The sequence below is a fragment of the Alligator sinensis genome, unplaced genomic scaffold (genome assembly GCF_000455745.1).
Source record: "Alligator sinensis unplaced genomic scaffold, ASM45574v1 scaffold1555_1, whole genome shotgun sequence".
In the NCBI taxonomy this organism is placed as follows: domain Eukaryota; kingdom Metazoa; phylum Chordata; order Crocodylia; family Alligatoridae; genus Alligator; species Alligator sinensis.
In genome coordinates, this window is record NW_005843406.1 from 14,767 (window position 1) to 30,894 (window position 16,128).

Below are 16,128 nucleotides of genomic sequence, written 5' to 3' on the forward strand. Positions count from 1 at the left end.
CAGCCGCGAGGGCTCGGCGGAGCGCAGCCCCGCGCCCCCCGCCGCAGCGCCCCGCGCCAGCATCATGAAGGTGAGCCCCCGCCTCGACCCCCAGGGCATGGGCTCCGGCTCCCGGGGGCAGGAGGCAGCGTGGGGGAGGCTGTGCCAGCCCCAGGGCGTGGGCTCCGGCTCCCAGGGGCAGCGAGGCAGGCTGTGCCAGCCCCTGGGCATGGGCTTGGCCACCCGGGGCTAGGGGGCTCCTTGGGGCAGGTTGGGGACAGGCTGTGCCAGCCCCAGGGCATTGGCTTCAAGATCATGGGGTCCTTTCACCCTGGGGGGGGCTGTCCCAGTCCTTGTGTGGCCTGCTGCTCCCGGAGATCATGGGGTCCCTTCGCCCCCAGGCAGGCCGTGGGGGGAGGCTGTATGAGCCGCAGTGCGTGGCCTCCTGCTCCTGGAGATCACTGCGTTCCTTCCCCCGGGAGCAGGCTGGGGGTGGGGGGCTGTTGCAACCCCCAGGGAATGAGCTCCTGCTTCTGGGGATCCTGGTGTCCCCTCACACCTGGGCTCACCTCACCCCGGGGTCCCCTCATGCCAGCCCCCAGCTGAATGTGCTCCTGCTCCCAGAAGTCGTGGGGTTCTCCACCCGTGAGCAGGCTGTGGGGGGTGGCTGTCCCCGTCCCCAGCACATGGCTCCACGCTTGGTGTTGGGCTGGCAGGGGTGGGTGCGGGGGAGAAAGTAAAGCAAGAGGCAGTCTGTGCCCACTCCAGTGCCTCTGGCCAGGGCTTGGAGGGTGGGACCCAGCACTGGGTTGCCCCAGGGCAGGAGGCTTGGGGTGTGAGGGAAGCAGCCGGCTGACTGCGAGAGGAAGGCAGCTGAGGGGGTTAGTGCATGCAAGGGCATGCAGCTGGGGTCCCCAGGGGCAGGCCGAGTGGTGGGAAGCTTCCAGCTCAGCTGGGCTTCTTTGGAGTGGATAGAAAGCCAAGAGTGGTGACAGGGGAGAGGGACAGAAAGCTTTCCTCAGAGGGGTAGAGGCTGGCTTCACTGCCTTCAGCATTGTTAGTGTGCAGGGAAGGCCCCCTAGTGACTCAGGATGGACCCCCTGCAGCACAGGTTCTGGCTACATGCCCACAAGGGGGGCAAGCCTTTCTATCTGCCCTGCTGGCTACTCCTGTGGGACTGGCTCAGCACAGTGCCTGCCGGCTGCATCCCCAGCGGGGCTCTGTGGTGCCAGCAGCTTATTTATATCCTGTTTCCCAGAGCCAGGTGGCTCACTTGCACCTTTGGAGAGAGATTCAGGGAGCCCTGAGGCTCAGTTGTAGCATCTGTTGTAGCTTGGGCTGTTGGCTGTAGCCTGGACTCTGGTTGGCACAGGAGTTTCTGAGGCATTTCGTTTTCAGCGCTGAAGATCTTAGCTTGCTGCTGGGTGCTGGGGGTGTCTCGCAACTTTTGGTCTGCCCTGAGGGGCTAGATTTATGGACCCCTTTGGACTAAAGGTCTGTCACATGTCTGCCTGAGGTGGCAGGGGACTGGACTTGGTGACCCAGACGTTCCCTCCCAGGCCTGCGTTCTCAGCTGTTGCATGGGGTCTGGCATGTAATGGAGGCCACTGGGATGGGGTGCCAGGGTTGCCTTTCCCTGTAGTGGGACAAAGCAGGACTGGGGACTGGTGGCTCTCTGTGTTCCTCAGAGTTGGAGTTGGTTGCAGTTGTACGCATGCAGCAAGGTTTAGGTTGCCTGAGTGTCACAATACCAGTGTTATAAGCTCTGTGGGGCTTAACTTTTATTATTAATACACAGAAAGGCATGCAGCTTCTGTGTTTGGTGGCATGTCTGTTCAGAAGGGCCCTGGTGTGCATGCATGCATTGTGAGGGCATCATCCTAACATGTGAGTGTCTCTGCCCTTTCTTCTTGCTTTTGGGTGCAAGGAGGAGCTGTTTGCTTGGATCCCTGCATGACCAGCACTCTTGAACTTTTCAATAAGAGTCTTCTTGCCTAGAGATATGGGTGGTGGAGGGAGGATGTGAAGGGGCTACTAGTGAGAGATGGACTCTGGGTTGTTCCCACTCTGGGGAGGGAGGCAATGGGGAGACCAGGAGCATTGCGCGTTCAAATCTAAATCTGTCCCCCTAATTGTTCTTGCGTCACCATCGATTGCCTATACAGTAGGTCGCCTTTGCCCAAGACCCGCCTCCCCACTTCTAGCAGCCTATTTTAAGACAAAATAGTTCCTGTACTATTAATACCCGGTGTGTGTGGGCTGCTTCCCAGGCTGCGGCCCCCTTCCGCAGGCTCCTTTCTCAGGCACCTTGTTGTCTTTGGAAAGAGAGAATTAGCCATCTTCCTAATGTGTGTCACAGGATAATTATAAGTGCTGTTATTCCCGTGCCGTTTCCCCGCTTTCCAGGCAACTCATCAAGCCTCGTTGTGTAACTCAGATCACCTCTGAGAAGCTGGTGCGAGCTCTCGGTGTGTGCGTGCCTGTGTATGCCCTGAAAACGCCAAGCGTGTGAGCTGTCATGCGTGCCTGGGGTCTCCCTGCCTTCCTGGGCAGCCTGCATCAGAGGAGATTTCCCAGCGCTGCTCACAACCCGAACACAGCCACTAGTGTTCAAATGCTGTCTTCACTTGCTGCACTGGCTGAACTGAATGGCTCATTCCATGGGGACGTAGCAGGGTTCTCCTGTTCCTAGAACAATCCCTGCTCATTTGACTCCTTTCTCCAGCAACCAGCACTGTCTGGGACAAATACTTCAAAAAGCAATAATGCCATGTGATGTTTCTAGGACTACTCCGTGGAAAGGCCATCAGTCAGTCTGTGCTCTGAGCATGGGAAGCTGCCTTAAAGCAGGGATGTTTCATCTCCAGCTAGGAACTGCATCCAGGCCTGGGTGCAGAGAGATGGGACATGCTGCCTAATCCCTGCAGAGCTTGGTGGTAGGAGCTGTTCTTGTCTATGCTCAGGCTGTATGGTCAGGAGACTGGGCTCACTGGGGGAAGTCCCGTACCTCCCTGGAAATCCAATTAAGATGATCATACCGGTCCCCTTCTGGCCTTAACTCTTCAGCTTTGAACCCATCTTCTGAATCCTGCAGGGCATGGCTTTCTCTGAGGTGCTAGGTCCCCACAAGAAATCAGGTCCTTGAGCTGTCTGCCTGGATGCACCCTGCAGCTGTGAGATTCAGGAGTTACTTATGCGCTGAGTTTGTTTCATCTCTGCTGCTTTTCAGTGCCCTCCCATTTGTATTCCATGGCAGGGCACACAGGAACTCAGATGCCTACTGGCGGGCTCTGCCATGTCTTACATACCTCTTGTTTCTGCTTCCTCCTCCTCTTCTAGGGCTGGGAGCAGGCACCAGATCCTGTGTGAATGCAGCAGTCACCAGCCAACAAACCCCACCTTGCTTGTGCCTATTCCCTGTGGACAGCTTTCCTAGAGTTCCTTTCCTGCTTGTCCCTGGGGCAAGGGGGCACATGCCAGCTGCAGAAGGGGCACATGGGTAGGGGACAGACGTAGGTGAATGCTGCCTCCCTGCTCTTCTGTGAGGGAGACTTGTCCTGGCAGACATCTGTGCTGCGAGGCATCTCTTAGGCAGCTTATCTCTTTCAAAAGACCCCCTCTTGCTGCATCCCTGGTGTCTCGGGGCTGGCAGAGGACATGTGTTTGGGACAGGGCAACTCTGAGCAGATTGCAGCCCCTCACTTCTACTCTACCCCATGTCCCATGAAGGGATGCTGCCTCTATTTCACTCTCACTCCCTGGCCAGCAGAGACTTACTGGGTGAAAAAGGAACTGGGTCTGGTTCCTGCATTCCAGCCTTTTCTGCAGGAGCAGGTGCTCTGCAGAATGGAGCAGCCTGTGGCTTAGACTCACCTGTAATAGGAAACATATCACACCAGTGCCTGAGCTGGCTGTCAAATGGAATAGATGCTTTTAAGTAGGCCCTGCCTCTGCTCCACGTGCTGTGCAAAGCAGGACCCTCTCTGGGCTGGGAGCAGGGTCACCTTGCAGGCCCTGTGCTGGCCAGATGTCACCTCTGTGCTGAGCTGACAGGAGACTGGCCATGCTGGAACTGGCTTGGTTTCAGAGGCTGGTGGCAGGGAGGGAGCTGGTGGAAAGTGCTGAGTGCAGCTCAGTGAGCCTGTTTCTGGGAGGTGGGGCTATCCTGGGGGGCTGTAATTGAACCCGGGCTCATGTTATTGCCAAGCCACCAGGCTCCTTTCTATGCAGGAGGCTGGGGTGGGTGTGGGGCAGGCAAGGCAGTGGGCAACTCCTCCATCTACACAGGACTGAGTGCTGCCGGCTCAGTGAGCAGACGAGGTGCATTAGCTGATGCTGAGATGATTCTGAGCCAACACACTTCGCTCCTAAGTAGATCCAACATCCATTTTCACTGGATTCCCTTGGTCTAGCCTGGCACTGTCATCTCTGCTGGTCCTAGTAGGATGTTGGACTGGGTCAGAGGCAGATAGGGATTCATCCTGGCCCTTGTCTGTGTCTGAGGCCAGTCAAGCTGGCTGGACTGGGGAATGGGGCTGCAGGGCCCCTGCCATATGGGGGACTGTGCTTGTCATGTCACCTTTGCTTAGAGGTGGTTTGTCTTCCTTCCCTGAATGATGATGGGGCCTTCCCCTGTGGAGGGGCCTTAGGCCCCACAGGGAAGGCTCAGGTGTTCCTGTCCCTTTGCTAGTAGTGGACTTGGCTTACAATCAGCAGGGCCTGTTCAGAGGCCTGGGCTGTTAGACTCAAACCTGTGACCTATTTGGCACTCTGGTGGTTATGTGGCTCCATTTAAAACCTCTGGATTCAGCTGTGCCCTGCTGGGGGAAGGGACGTTGCCATTAACAGGTCCCTTCATTAGGGGAAGGATATTAGATAGATGTCATTAATACACAGGCATCCTCACTCCCACGCAATCCCCTCCCTCCTCCGCAGAGACTTGATGCAATTCAGACATGAGGCCTCAGCCACTAGTGCTAAGTGTGCTCTGACGTGCCGCTGTAAATAATTAAGCAGCACTTTTAGAGATGGGGAGGTGGACGTGCGTCCCTTGTGGGACCCCCTCACCTGCATGTCATGCTTCTGCTGCTAAGTCTCCACATGACTGGATTGTCAGCAGTTACTGCTGTGCTTCTGGGGTCCTGGGTCTAGGGAGGCTGGTGAAGTGGGGCATAAGCAAGGTTAGGATTAACCTTGGTCTGTCAGAGGCCTCTGGGCAGAGTGGGGCCAGCAGATGGTTGGGGGTTAAGCGGAAACATGAACTGGAGCTGAGTTATTCTACAAAGGGAGCGGGGTTTCCAGCATGGCCAGGGAGGAATTAATTTGTACAGGCAGATGGGCCAGCTATGAGGGGAAAAGCAGAGGCTGGCTGCTTAGCTGGGCATTTGGGTCTCCCAAGCATTGGAATCCTGAGACCCCGGTGAAGTGTGCTCCATGCAGCAGGACAAAGCATGGCACGGGCCTGGTCCGGAGCTAGTGGAAGGAGCAGTGGAAAAGATTTACTTCTTGCTGGTGCCTGAAATGAAGCCTTGACCTTATGCAGGGCTCTGCCACAAGGGAACGGTGTTCCAAGATGGAGAAATATGGCTCATCTCTATGCCTGTCCTGCAGGTGCTTCTTCAGTACCCAGATTGGAAATGGGAAGGATTAGGGTGTTGAAAGCAGGGTGGGGCTGGGAATCAGGACTCCTGGGTATTGTTCCCAGCTCTGAGCACGGAGCAGGGACAAAGCAGGACAGGGTGCTGGGATGCACGTCTGCCAGTTTCTGCAGCATGACACATCCTCTTCCCAGAGCTTTGCTTTCCTCCTCTTTAACCTGGGATGACAGCCCTGTCCCCTGTCCCCGATTTCCTGTGTGAGCTTCAGGAGCAGTGCCACAGGCATGACGCTGATGCAGCACCTGCAGGAGGGCTTGCAGTCGCCAGCCCCATGCTGCAAGGCAGCAGCTGGTGCTGCTGGGGAGCATGTGTGTCACTTTCTATATTCTTGGCAGGGAATAAACTGATCTAGAAAAGCCCTGGCTGTGCCTGGCTGCCCACTCCCATCCCCCTGGGGCAGTGATTCTCAGCCTGGCCTGTGCCTCCCATGGCTTTTTCACTTTGGGATGGAGGAGGATTCTTGTACTCTTGGAGTTGGCTGCTCCTGTGCCAGCTCCCTGTCTCCTGGGTGTTGTGTGCTTGTTACCTCTTTTTGGCCCTGCAGGCCTAAGCAGAGAGGGACACAGAGGCAATATGGCCCAATAGACAGGGCACTAGGTTGGTAGCTGGAGAACTAGGGTCCTGTCCCCCCACTCTGACCCATTGCAAGTCACATTGCCTCTTGGAACGTGGCACTTCAGTTAGGCCAGGCTGGCAGCTATGAGCTGCTGCGCTGCCTGGCAAGGCCCCCTGCCCCAGCCCGCCTGGTGCCATGAGCTGACGTATCTCTGAGATGAGGGGGGAAGGGATTGTTACTGCTGTCTGTTGCAGGAAGGCTCAGAGGTGGGGCCTGTGGTGGTGCAGGGGGTTGCACATGCATGTAACAAATGGCCACTCCTGGCTCCAAACAGCTTGTGATCGATGTAGAAGATGAGAAGAGGAGGCAGTGGGCTAGAGGGGCCAAGGGATGTAGAGAGCCTGGTGGGGATGGCGAGCTGATGCCAAGCGCTCTATCAGCATCACAGCAGGGGAGAGAGGGATAGAGGGCTTTTCGGGGGCAGTGCAGGGGGTGCCTACTCCTGGGGGGTGCTGCTGGTAGGGTACAGATAGGCAAAGCACTTGGTGCTGTGGGTTCCCTCCCCTCCCTTCTCACCCCGCTCACTGTCCATCGGGAGTGGCAGGGGAAGCTGGAGCTTCTGATGTTAGGGAGTTACCCCCACAGGCATCGTGCAAGAGGGGAGCTCTTCCATTGTTGCTGCCGTCAGGTTCCCCCACCTTTCACTTGGGAGCAATTCAGTATCCAGAATGCCCTCTCCTGTCTCATGAAGGGAGTTTGGGGCAGGGTGGGCAATGGGCCTCACAATGTGGGGTCATCTCTTGCCATGATCCAGGTGTCTGCATGATGAGTGACCCGTTATTCCCTCCCTCCCTCTGTCCGTTATCTCTGTGCAGTGTGTCAGATCTACCACATTTGACATGCGTATGCCTCAAATGCTTTCAGTTCCTTTCTCTCTCACACGTTCACAAGCAAAAAACACCCCTCAGACTGGAGTGTCAGTGTGATGGGAAGGTAGGGAGCTGCCCAGCTTGATGGCCAGCTGAACATGACCTTCCCTGATGCTTGTGAGTGACTTGTTTCACTTGGCAATCCATGAGCTCTGGTAGGCCCTAAGATGGAGCCACCTAGCACATAGGCTGTGGAAGGGAACTGGCTGCAGAGTCAGGTAACATGTGCTGTCAAGGCACTGTGGAAAAGAGAGCCTGGCTCCTGGAGTGGTGTGAGGGGTACTATAACTTTGAGGCAAGGTTTGCTGTAGGCACAGACATTTGTACCCTTGAGAGAGACAGCAGGGAGATACTAAACTGTGCGGTTGGGTGGCTGTGCCAAACTTAGTCCCACTGCTGGGGAGAGTTTAGTTTCAGCCTTCCCCCATGAGGAGCCAGGTCTGTTTTTTTCCCCTGCCAGTGCTCACATCAGCAGGTGTGAAGTGTGCAGTGCTTGGGCGACATCTGTCTGTGCTCCTGCACAGAGGCCATAGTCCCAGACCTGCAGGGCTCTCTTCCCCTCTCCTCTTCTTCACAGGGCAGGGGTACAGGCAGTGGTGGCTGCATGCCCTCTTGGGACAGCCAGTGGTGTCCTGGCACTTCCAGATCTAACCTACTTATCACCTTAGTGGGAGCTGCTGCTCAGCAGAGCCCCGGGCTGTCTGAGCCACTCCAGGCTCACGCCTCACAGAGCACTTAGATTAGCAGAGCTTCCCCAGGGCCCTGGGCCAGGCTGGAAAACGCCCCTGTAATGGGCTGCCTGGAAGCACTAGCTTTGTCTCTTCCTTCCTCCGAGTGGGGCTGATGAAGCCAGCTGGCGGTTGCAGTCTCGCATCGCAGGAGCCTGGCTGCATGCGGTTAGCTCCATCCGGTACCTGGATGCAAATGCCTGCAACGTCTGCAGAGTGCTTCGACATCCTCAAGCAGCGCACACAGCTTCAGGGGCTGGGGATTGCCCTTTGGCAGAGGGAGCAAAGAGTGTGCCAGGTGGAGTGGGAGCTTGGTGGCCTGCTTCCTCCTGCAAGTCTGGACAGTGCCAGCCATGCACCAGCAGCTGCCACCCAGGGTGCAGGTCGGGGACTGAACAAGCCCTCCCAGCATGCGTTGCTACAACTGGGGAGGTTGTTCCTGCAGCAGTGGGAAACCACCATGCCCCAAAACTGAAATGAGCTAAGCAATCTAACAGCCCAAACCCGCCCTCACACAGCCTCCTATGCCCCACCTGCAAAATGGAGCAGAGCTAGCACTGCAGGAGGCACTCTTTTGGGAATGTGTTATTGATTTTCAGTGGCAGGTGCCCAGACCCTCCAGGGGGCTTTGGCAAAGGGGAGAGATGCATGCACCATTGCCCCAGCAGGAACAGACCAAGCTCACTTTTATCTCACTGTCAGCTTTCATGGGGTTGGGGGGTGGTGTTACAGATTCAGTTTCTGTGTGGCTGTGTGGGGGGCAGCTCCTGCACTCAGTGAGCTTGCATCTGGATGGGAGGTCACGCCAGCCGTTTGATCAAGGCAGGCTCCCCACCCAGCATTTCCTTTCCGGATAGATTTCCTGTTTTCTGCTTTCAGGCCCCGCACAGGGCAGCCCAGGGTGTGGTGTGGTCTGGGGCGGTGCCTCTGGGATGAGAAGGAAGCCAGGCAGTGACCCCGCATGTGCAGCTGTGGTGGGCATGCTCCCGTGCCTGCATGCTCCCGTGCCTGCGGCCAGCCCAGGAGTGTGGGTGAACAGGGGCTGGCTGCAGGCAGGTGTGTGGGTGGGACCATCCTGTGCAAGGGAGGAGTGGTGTGCTTAGATTTCACCTCCCAGGCACTGGGCTCTGCTCTCTTTATGAACAGGCTGCCCAGGGCCCAGGTTCTCTAGGCAGGGCAGGGGTCATGGTGGGTTGCCATGCAGCCAGCTGCTGAGCAGTCTGGGGAATTGGGCATGCCCAGTGGGGAGGGGGTAGGATTCATCCCCTTAGAGAGGTACCAGGATCCCTCCATGGCCCAGAGCCGGGATGAGAGTGAGGTAGAGGGGTTCAGGCCATTTACCCCCTGGGTCTTCATCCCAAATGCAGCCCAAGCCTGCCTCGAGCTTTGAATTGAACTGAGATCTCCCCCCAAGGCCAGGCGGCCAGCATCTGCACCCATGTGGAAGCAAGGACTATGGAGGCTGCCCCAAGGGGTCACAGATGCAAGGTTCAGGTTGGCTCTATATGACCAGGCCCTGGCTTTTCTGGGGAGGGTGTTTTGGTGATGACGGAGGAAGTCTGATCCTGCTTCAAATATAGAGACAATAATGATGCCATGTTATATGACTACTGGGTTTGTCATGCCTGCCTATACCGCTCCCAGCCCTGGGAGTCACCCTCTGTCCCCACTGATATGTCCCTTCAGCTATGCTGGACTTTTCAGGTCTGCACCAATCTTTAAGGCGTTGGCTTTCAGCCATAAGAAAATTGTGTTATCCCTGGATCTCCCCTGCCAAGTTGAGCCCTGCTCCTGCTGCTGGTCTCCAGGTGAATGGGGAGGCCAGGCAAGGAGGTGCCCTGTGATGCCAGCAGATCCCCCCACATCCTTACAGGCTCCCTTCCACCATCCCCTTCCTTGGTGGGTGCCTGGGCACCCTGCAGACGTGACAGCTTTGGCTCAATTTTCTCTTTGCCCTGAAATTCCACTGGGTCCCTCTTACTCCCATATAAGATGTTCACATTACCCCATTTTCCCCTACTCCTTGTCTGCCCCTGGGGTCTGGGCTGACGGAGGCTAGCACCCTTGTTCTGAAGTGCTGTACTAGGAAAAAGAGGCTTCCTGGATGAGCCCTGTGGAGCTTAGGGGAGCTAGCATGGCCTCCAAGCCTGGCACTAATGACTAGAGGCTGAGGGCCCAAGGGATTCAGTTGGTCAGGACAACATCTTTACCTCTGGGGCTTCTCTAACACTGTGTGAGCTGGGCTGGTTACAGACAAGCTTTGCTGAGACACCGCGCCAGCTGCAACCTTGCAGTTGCAGTGGCCTGGTGCTGATATAGCCCTCCATTGGACACTTGCCATTTGTTTCGAAGTCCCTGGGCACTTTGTTGGCAGCCCCAGGTCAGTCTTGGTTTGAGCTTTTAAACACCCCCCCGACCCACACAAGAAGCCCTGAGGCCTGTATTCTCATGGCTTGCCAGAGGCAGCTGGCCTCAGTTTGAGTCCCCTCACCCTGCTGTCATCCTGGCAAACACTCAGCCACCCGAGGGATCAGTGACTGGCCTGACTTGTGCCTCCTGGGCACTTGCCAAGCTGCTGCCAAACTGGCAACCGGGTATGAATCAAACTAGCAGAGCAGCTCTTGAGAGAGCATTTGTCCTGGAGTGGGGTCACTTCTGCCCTGTTAAGTGATCCAGTGGGGAAATCTGGTGCCAGCCAGCAAGTCCCAGCATCTTAAAAACCAGGATTGGGCAGCCAGGGGCTGTGGCTGGCTCCAGAGCTGGGTGGCAGTGACTAAAAGCTGAGGTTCTCCTGGTGGCTGTTCAGGGCCCCACACAGTGTTTGGGCAATGTCATTGCTCATGTTGCACCAACCTCCCTCACAGCCGGTGCCAGCAGAGACTGCTTGTGCATTGGCCCTGTTTTTGAGCCCTAAGCACTGTGGCAGCAGCCCTGGAGCCTCTTGCTTTCTGTCAGCTGCAGGACTGACCTCCATCTTCTGCTTCCTCCTCTTCCAGCCCTGGGGAAGCCCCCAGGCTGGGGGAGGAAGTGGTTGCGACTGCCAAAGGCCAAGAAGATGGTTAAGCGGGGAGCATCCTCACCTAATGGGGAGCCAGGACCTGTTGGTGCGGAGGCTGCCATCCCTGGCAAGGAGCCGGCTTTCTAGAGCAATCTGGCAGCAAGAGGAGAATGGAAACCGTGGGATGCAATAAGATCCTGTACCTGAGCCAGGAGAAGTGACCCATGCAGTGAGCCCCAGGCCAGGCTTCATCTTCATCAGCTGGGAAGTGAGCCGGCAGAGAGCAAGAGTCCTGCTTGGGTTTGTTGGGGGCCTCCAAGACTGTGTCGAGCCAGACCTCCCTCCTGCGTGTCACCCTTCCCCCCAGCGTCTCTGCCACTGGTTACTGGTGTCCACATGACCTGTCTGTCAGGCTTGCAGCTGGCTCACGTATCATGGCCAGCATTCTTACAGCACAGTGCCCTTCCCCATGCTGTGAGGGTGACAAGTGTCCCCATCTCCTGGCAGAGCCGGGGACTCAGACTGGAGTTGATAGTCTGAAGTGATGGTCCCCTTAAAACAGGGGTGGGCAAAATGCGACCCAGGGGCCGGATGCGGCCCACCAGGCCATTCTGTTCAGCCCGCGGGGCCCCTAAAAATTTAGAAAATTAATATTTATCTGCCCTGAGCTACCTGTCATGTGGCCCTCGATGGCTTGCCAAAACTCAGTAAGTGGCCCTCTGCCCAAAATAATTGCCCGCCCCTGCTTTAAAAGATGCTCCTTGGTCCCAAACCTTAGCCCCATGTTGTACCAGTTCCTAGCCCCAGCAACTTGGCCAGTGATCCTCAGTCCCAACTGCCCACTGTCCTGTCCCTGGGGTAGTAGAGCTGAGGCTGCCCAGCCTGCTGGCCTGTACAATATAATCATAACAGTTCCAGCTTCCACAGGCTCCTGGATGAGATCATCCATCCAGTTCCTTTGTGCCCAAGAATGCAGATTGGGAAGGCAACTCCCTCCTTGCTGCTGGGAGCCAGGCAACAGCTGTAGCTTTACTGAGGGAGCAGAGGCCTGGGACTGGTGTTGTTGGACTTGCAGGGCCACTTGAGCCCCTGACCCTCCCCTGAATTCAAATCCACAGCCCGGATAGCTTTTCCTTCCAAGTGATGTTCTGCCCCAGCTGCAAGGGCTGTGTGCAGGCATCCCTGCCTGGCATTGGTGGAGGGGGCAATGTAGAGGGTAGAGTCTGCCTACCTGGCCAATTGGATTCACTCTCCCTTCTGTATACTCTGCGATCTCCAATGTGCACCATCTTAATTCTACACCACTCCCACACCAGGGACCTGGGTCCAATCTTTAGGGCCAGTTTTGTACTCTACAGGCCATAGAAACAGCTTCCCAGGCCATCTCCTATGGGCTAGGGACATTACATGTTGTGAAGCCATGTTTCGGCAGCTCAACACTGCTCATCCTGAGGTGCCCCCTCACTCCCCAGCTTCCCCAGTGCCCAGCCAGGCAACTGACAGGGAGCCCAGAGACGCTTTGTGCTGGGGCTGGGGAGGCAGTGAGATTAGATGTGACTCACTGCCATCTCAAAGTGCTGGATTAAACCTTCTCCCTGCTGCACTGCTTAATTAAATCCATCCCATAACCACGCTCTCAGCCCTGCTGTACAACGCCCCCCTGCTAAAGGCTCCAAGCCGCAGCACAGCCCGCTTCGTTCTAATTAATTTCCCCTGTTGTGAATCACTTTCACTGGGTTGGGACTTGGGCATGAGGGACATGGCTTGTTTCCTCTGGAAAAGAGCAGTGGAAAAGACCCAAAGAGGAGCCATCCTTCCCATGGGTGTGCCCTGATTTTTGCTTCCCTGGAGCCTTGGATGGAGGCCGGGACCTTGGCTGACACCACCAGGGCATGTGCTGGGATTGTGGGGGAGGGTGTCTTGTTGTGGCTGTACGGAAACTTGATGGCTACTATGGTCCAGGTTAAAGGTGCCATCATCTCAGCTGGGTCTGAGGAGCCCCTGGAGTCTCCCTGCGCTCCCTCATGCCAGTAGGTGAAGGCATTGCTGTAACCATCATTCTTTGTGATCATAGCTGACCTTGGGAATTTGCCTTGGGGGGCAGCTCTGAGGGATACTCAAGGACTGGCCCCTCACAAGACAGGTGGAACTGGACACTGGTGTTTGTGGCAGACTGTGCCTCCTCTTTGGCCTGACTGGGCAAAGGGGTGTAGATCTGGGAGTAGCCTGGGCTGGGTTCTCCCTTCTCTCTAGGGTTTCCCACTCACTGGAGCCCAATGGGAAGTGGGTCCCGATTGTTAGGTCCCTCCATCCTCATCTGTGGACCCTGATCTCACATTTCTAAGGAGAGCCCCACTTCAGAGGGCACATCTTGCTGCCTGGGGTGCTGTTTCCTTTTTCTCCAGCTCTTAGCAGCAAAAGGGACCCCAAGAGCAGGCTGCCTCTGTCATTCATAGCATGGCATGTTGTGTGGGGAGGGCTATAGGAAACTGTTCCTGCTCAGGTCATGCTGTCTGGAGTAACATGACAGGTGGGTGCCAGGCAGTCAGAGTGGCTTCCTTCCTCAGTGCTCCATGGGGCAGACTGGGCTGTGATTAGAGTGAGAAAAGGCTCCATAGCCAATGGAAGGGAGTTTTGGGGGCATTTCAGCCTTCTCCCTGCTATGGAAAGGTCAGGCCTTCATGCTGCACTTTGGAGAGCCCCTCCATGTTTCTCATGCACCTCCCTTTGCCTGGCACGCTCCCCGCGGCCCCCGCCTCCATCTGTCAGGCAGGCGCGGTGGCTGGCAGCCAGAAAAACAGTATGCATCACATCCTGCTGCTTCGTCGCATTGGGTGCAGGGCACCCTAGCTGGGCAGGGGTTGGGGTGCATGTGTGGGGGGTTGTACATTAGGGCACTCTGACTGGGTCCAGGCAGGGGGGGCAAAGTGCCTTAGCTGGTGGGTTCATGGGTTGTCCTTGTCCCAGCTCAGGGGAATTGGGCCTGTCTGTGCAGTTTTCCTTTTGTCTTGCCAGCGAGGTGGTACTGCCCCAGTATGTGCCTGTCACGCTGTGGGCATTGGGGGTCTGGTGTTGCTTTGGAGGATGCTTGCTATGCCTCCATGCATGACTGAACGGTGGTGATGGTGGTACTGCCAATGGGCTTAGGTTGAGGGGAAGAAGGGGGGTCTCAGTCGAGGGGAGCTGTGGTTTATTCTATGTTGGGAGAAAGAAGGGAAATGGCCCGTAATCAGGGTGGTTGGCTGAAAGACAGGGCTGATGCTAGGTGTCTGTGTGTCTGTTTGTCCAGTGGAGCTGAGGGACAGCAGGTCTTGGGCTGAGTGTGGTGCCTGGAATGGAGATGGGGGTAGGTGAGGGATGTGATGCCTAGGTGATCCAGCAGTGCCCAGCTCCAGAGACTCCGTGTCAGAGCAGGCACCATGGGTGCTGGGGTCTCTGAGCCTGAAGCTGCTCTAAACAGGCCACAACAGGGTTGGATGGGGGGTGGTAGAAGGATGTGGTTGGGAAGGGGCTTGCTGTGCTTGGGCAGGGAGCAGGCCTTGAGGGGCCTGACCACCAAGGGTGACTGAGCAGCCAGCAGGATCCCGCTCACAGCCAGGGGCAGGAAGGAAGGAAGGAAAAAAGAGCTAAAATAAACTGGGCTGTCAGGCCAAGGACCTCACCATGCTGGGGGAGGGGGTTCTCTTGGGGAAGGGCTGCCAGAGCCTGAAGCTTCTCTCTTGCTGAGGTGTTCACCCTGGGGAGGTCTGGGGTGTGCTGGGGGGCCAAGCTAGGGATTTGCATCAGAGTGTGCCCTTTGCTGCCCTGCCCCAGGGGCAGGGGAGGAGCCCCCTCCAGGCTGACAGGGCTCTTTGCCATGCGACCAGGGAGTCTCTGGACTCCTGCATCTCCTCAAGCTCCCTCCAGTGGCAGTGGTGAGGCTGCGGTGCCTTGTAGGGACCAGAGGGAATGTACTCAGCCTGAGGAGTGACCCCAGGTCCCCCCCACCCCCTCCCGGCTGATCCAGTCCAGCTGCTCTTGATTGGAAAAATCATCTGGATTAAAAGGGCAGCACCCTATGCCTGCGTGGCGGGGGTGGGGGGGAGGTGGTTAGCTCAGTACCATCGAGGGGGCAGAGAACAGCACAGAGCGATGCCTGCGTGCCTGGAGACTGAGAGCACACTGCAGGCATGGACTGTGGGGTGGGAGCGAGGGGCAGCAGCAGAGTTGGAGGGAGCCCTGGTCTAGGCTATCAGGGGGCTATGGGGCAGGAGCGAGGGGCACCAGGGATTCCATCACGCTCCCGTTTTCCCCCATCCTCTCCAGACTCCAATCAAGCCTTGTTAGCTCATGCTAAATCCATCCACTTGCCCTTGGAGCTGGGAGCTGCCCTTGAGGCTGGTATTGCCCCCTGCCCATCTCATGATGGATAGCGCAGGGTTGCCTGAGGCAGTGTCACACTAGTGGCTGGTACCTCCCAGCAAATTGGAGCCTAGGCTGTGGTGTCCCTGGCTTTTGCCTGGCTTCCTCCTGCATTGTTAATGTGGCAGCAGATGCCTGAACTATGGGCCTTGATGTTGGTCTCAGAAGTCCTCCTCAGTGAGAATTCAGCCTCTTCCTGTGGTTAGCTATGCCAGATCATTTTTGCTCCCTGACCATCCTCATCTCCTTCAGACAGCTCTCAGAGGCTTCCCTTTGAAGAACTTCTGATCTGTGTGGCCTTGTCCTGGCCCCATCGCCAGGCCTCACCTCACAGGCACTTACCTACAGCCTACAGTCCAGGGCTCTCCCCGGCCACTGATGCTGAACTGGCCTCAGACCTCTCTAGTGGATGGGCTGGATCCCCCTCCTCCTTGCCTGCAGCCTCCCCCCTCTACTGTCTGGCCTTCAAGTCACTGTTTTTCCCCCAGCACTGCCAGTCCGTGGTACTGGTGGGGTTGATGCTGGGGGTTTGCTGAGGCTTCATGGTATCTGTGTGCCCAGGGGTGCCTGGATGTCTTCCAGTAAGTTTAATCCCAGAGCTGTTCCAAAAACACCCCTTGATTTTTGCTGAAAATTTCCAAGCCTGTGCGCGTCTTCTCTGGGAACACCTCCCATCCCCTGTCCCTCACCTCTCCCAGCTGCATTTGCTCAGCTCTGGTCCTGGCAGCTTGAGACAAGTTGGAGTCTGCCATCTGCCTGAGAATGTGTTTGTGTCCAGGGCCCGGGCAGCCCCTCTCTCCAGAACCAAGTGATGCAGTAGGGACTGGCTGGCCCCACTGGTCTCTCCCCCAGGATCTACCATCCCTCCAGTGCTGCCATC

At 56.9% G+C, this 16,128-nt stretch overlaps 1 protein-coding gene across 5 annotated transcripts in view; it reads left to right on the top strand.

Moving 5' to 3' along the window:
- The window catches only part of LOC102376345 (inactive phospholipase C-like protein 2), a 35,806-nt gene continuing 19,678 nt past the window's right edge, over window positions 1-16,128 (top strand). For 2 of the 5 annotated variants that reach the window (XM_006038579.3, XM_025195107.1), the window contains exon 1: window positions 7-70. In XM_006038579.3, the coding sequence (XP_006038641.2) occupies window positions 65-70 (6 nt within the window). In that variant the 5' untranslated portion in view covers window positions 7-64. Of the gene's footprint in view, window positions 71-10,845; window positions 11,148-16,128 lie in introns of all 5 variants that reach the window. The other 3 variants (XM_025195105.1, XM_025195104.1, XM_025195106.1) reach the window with 3 other exon arrangements.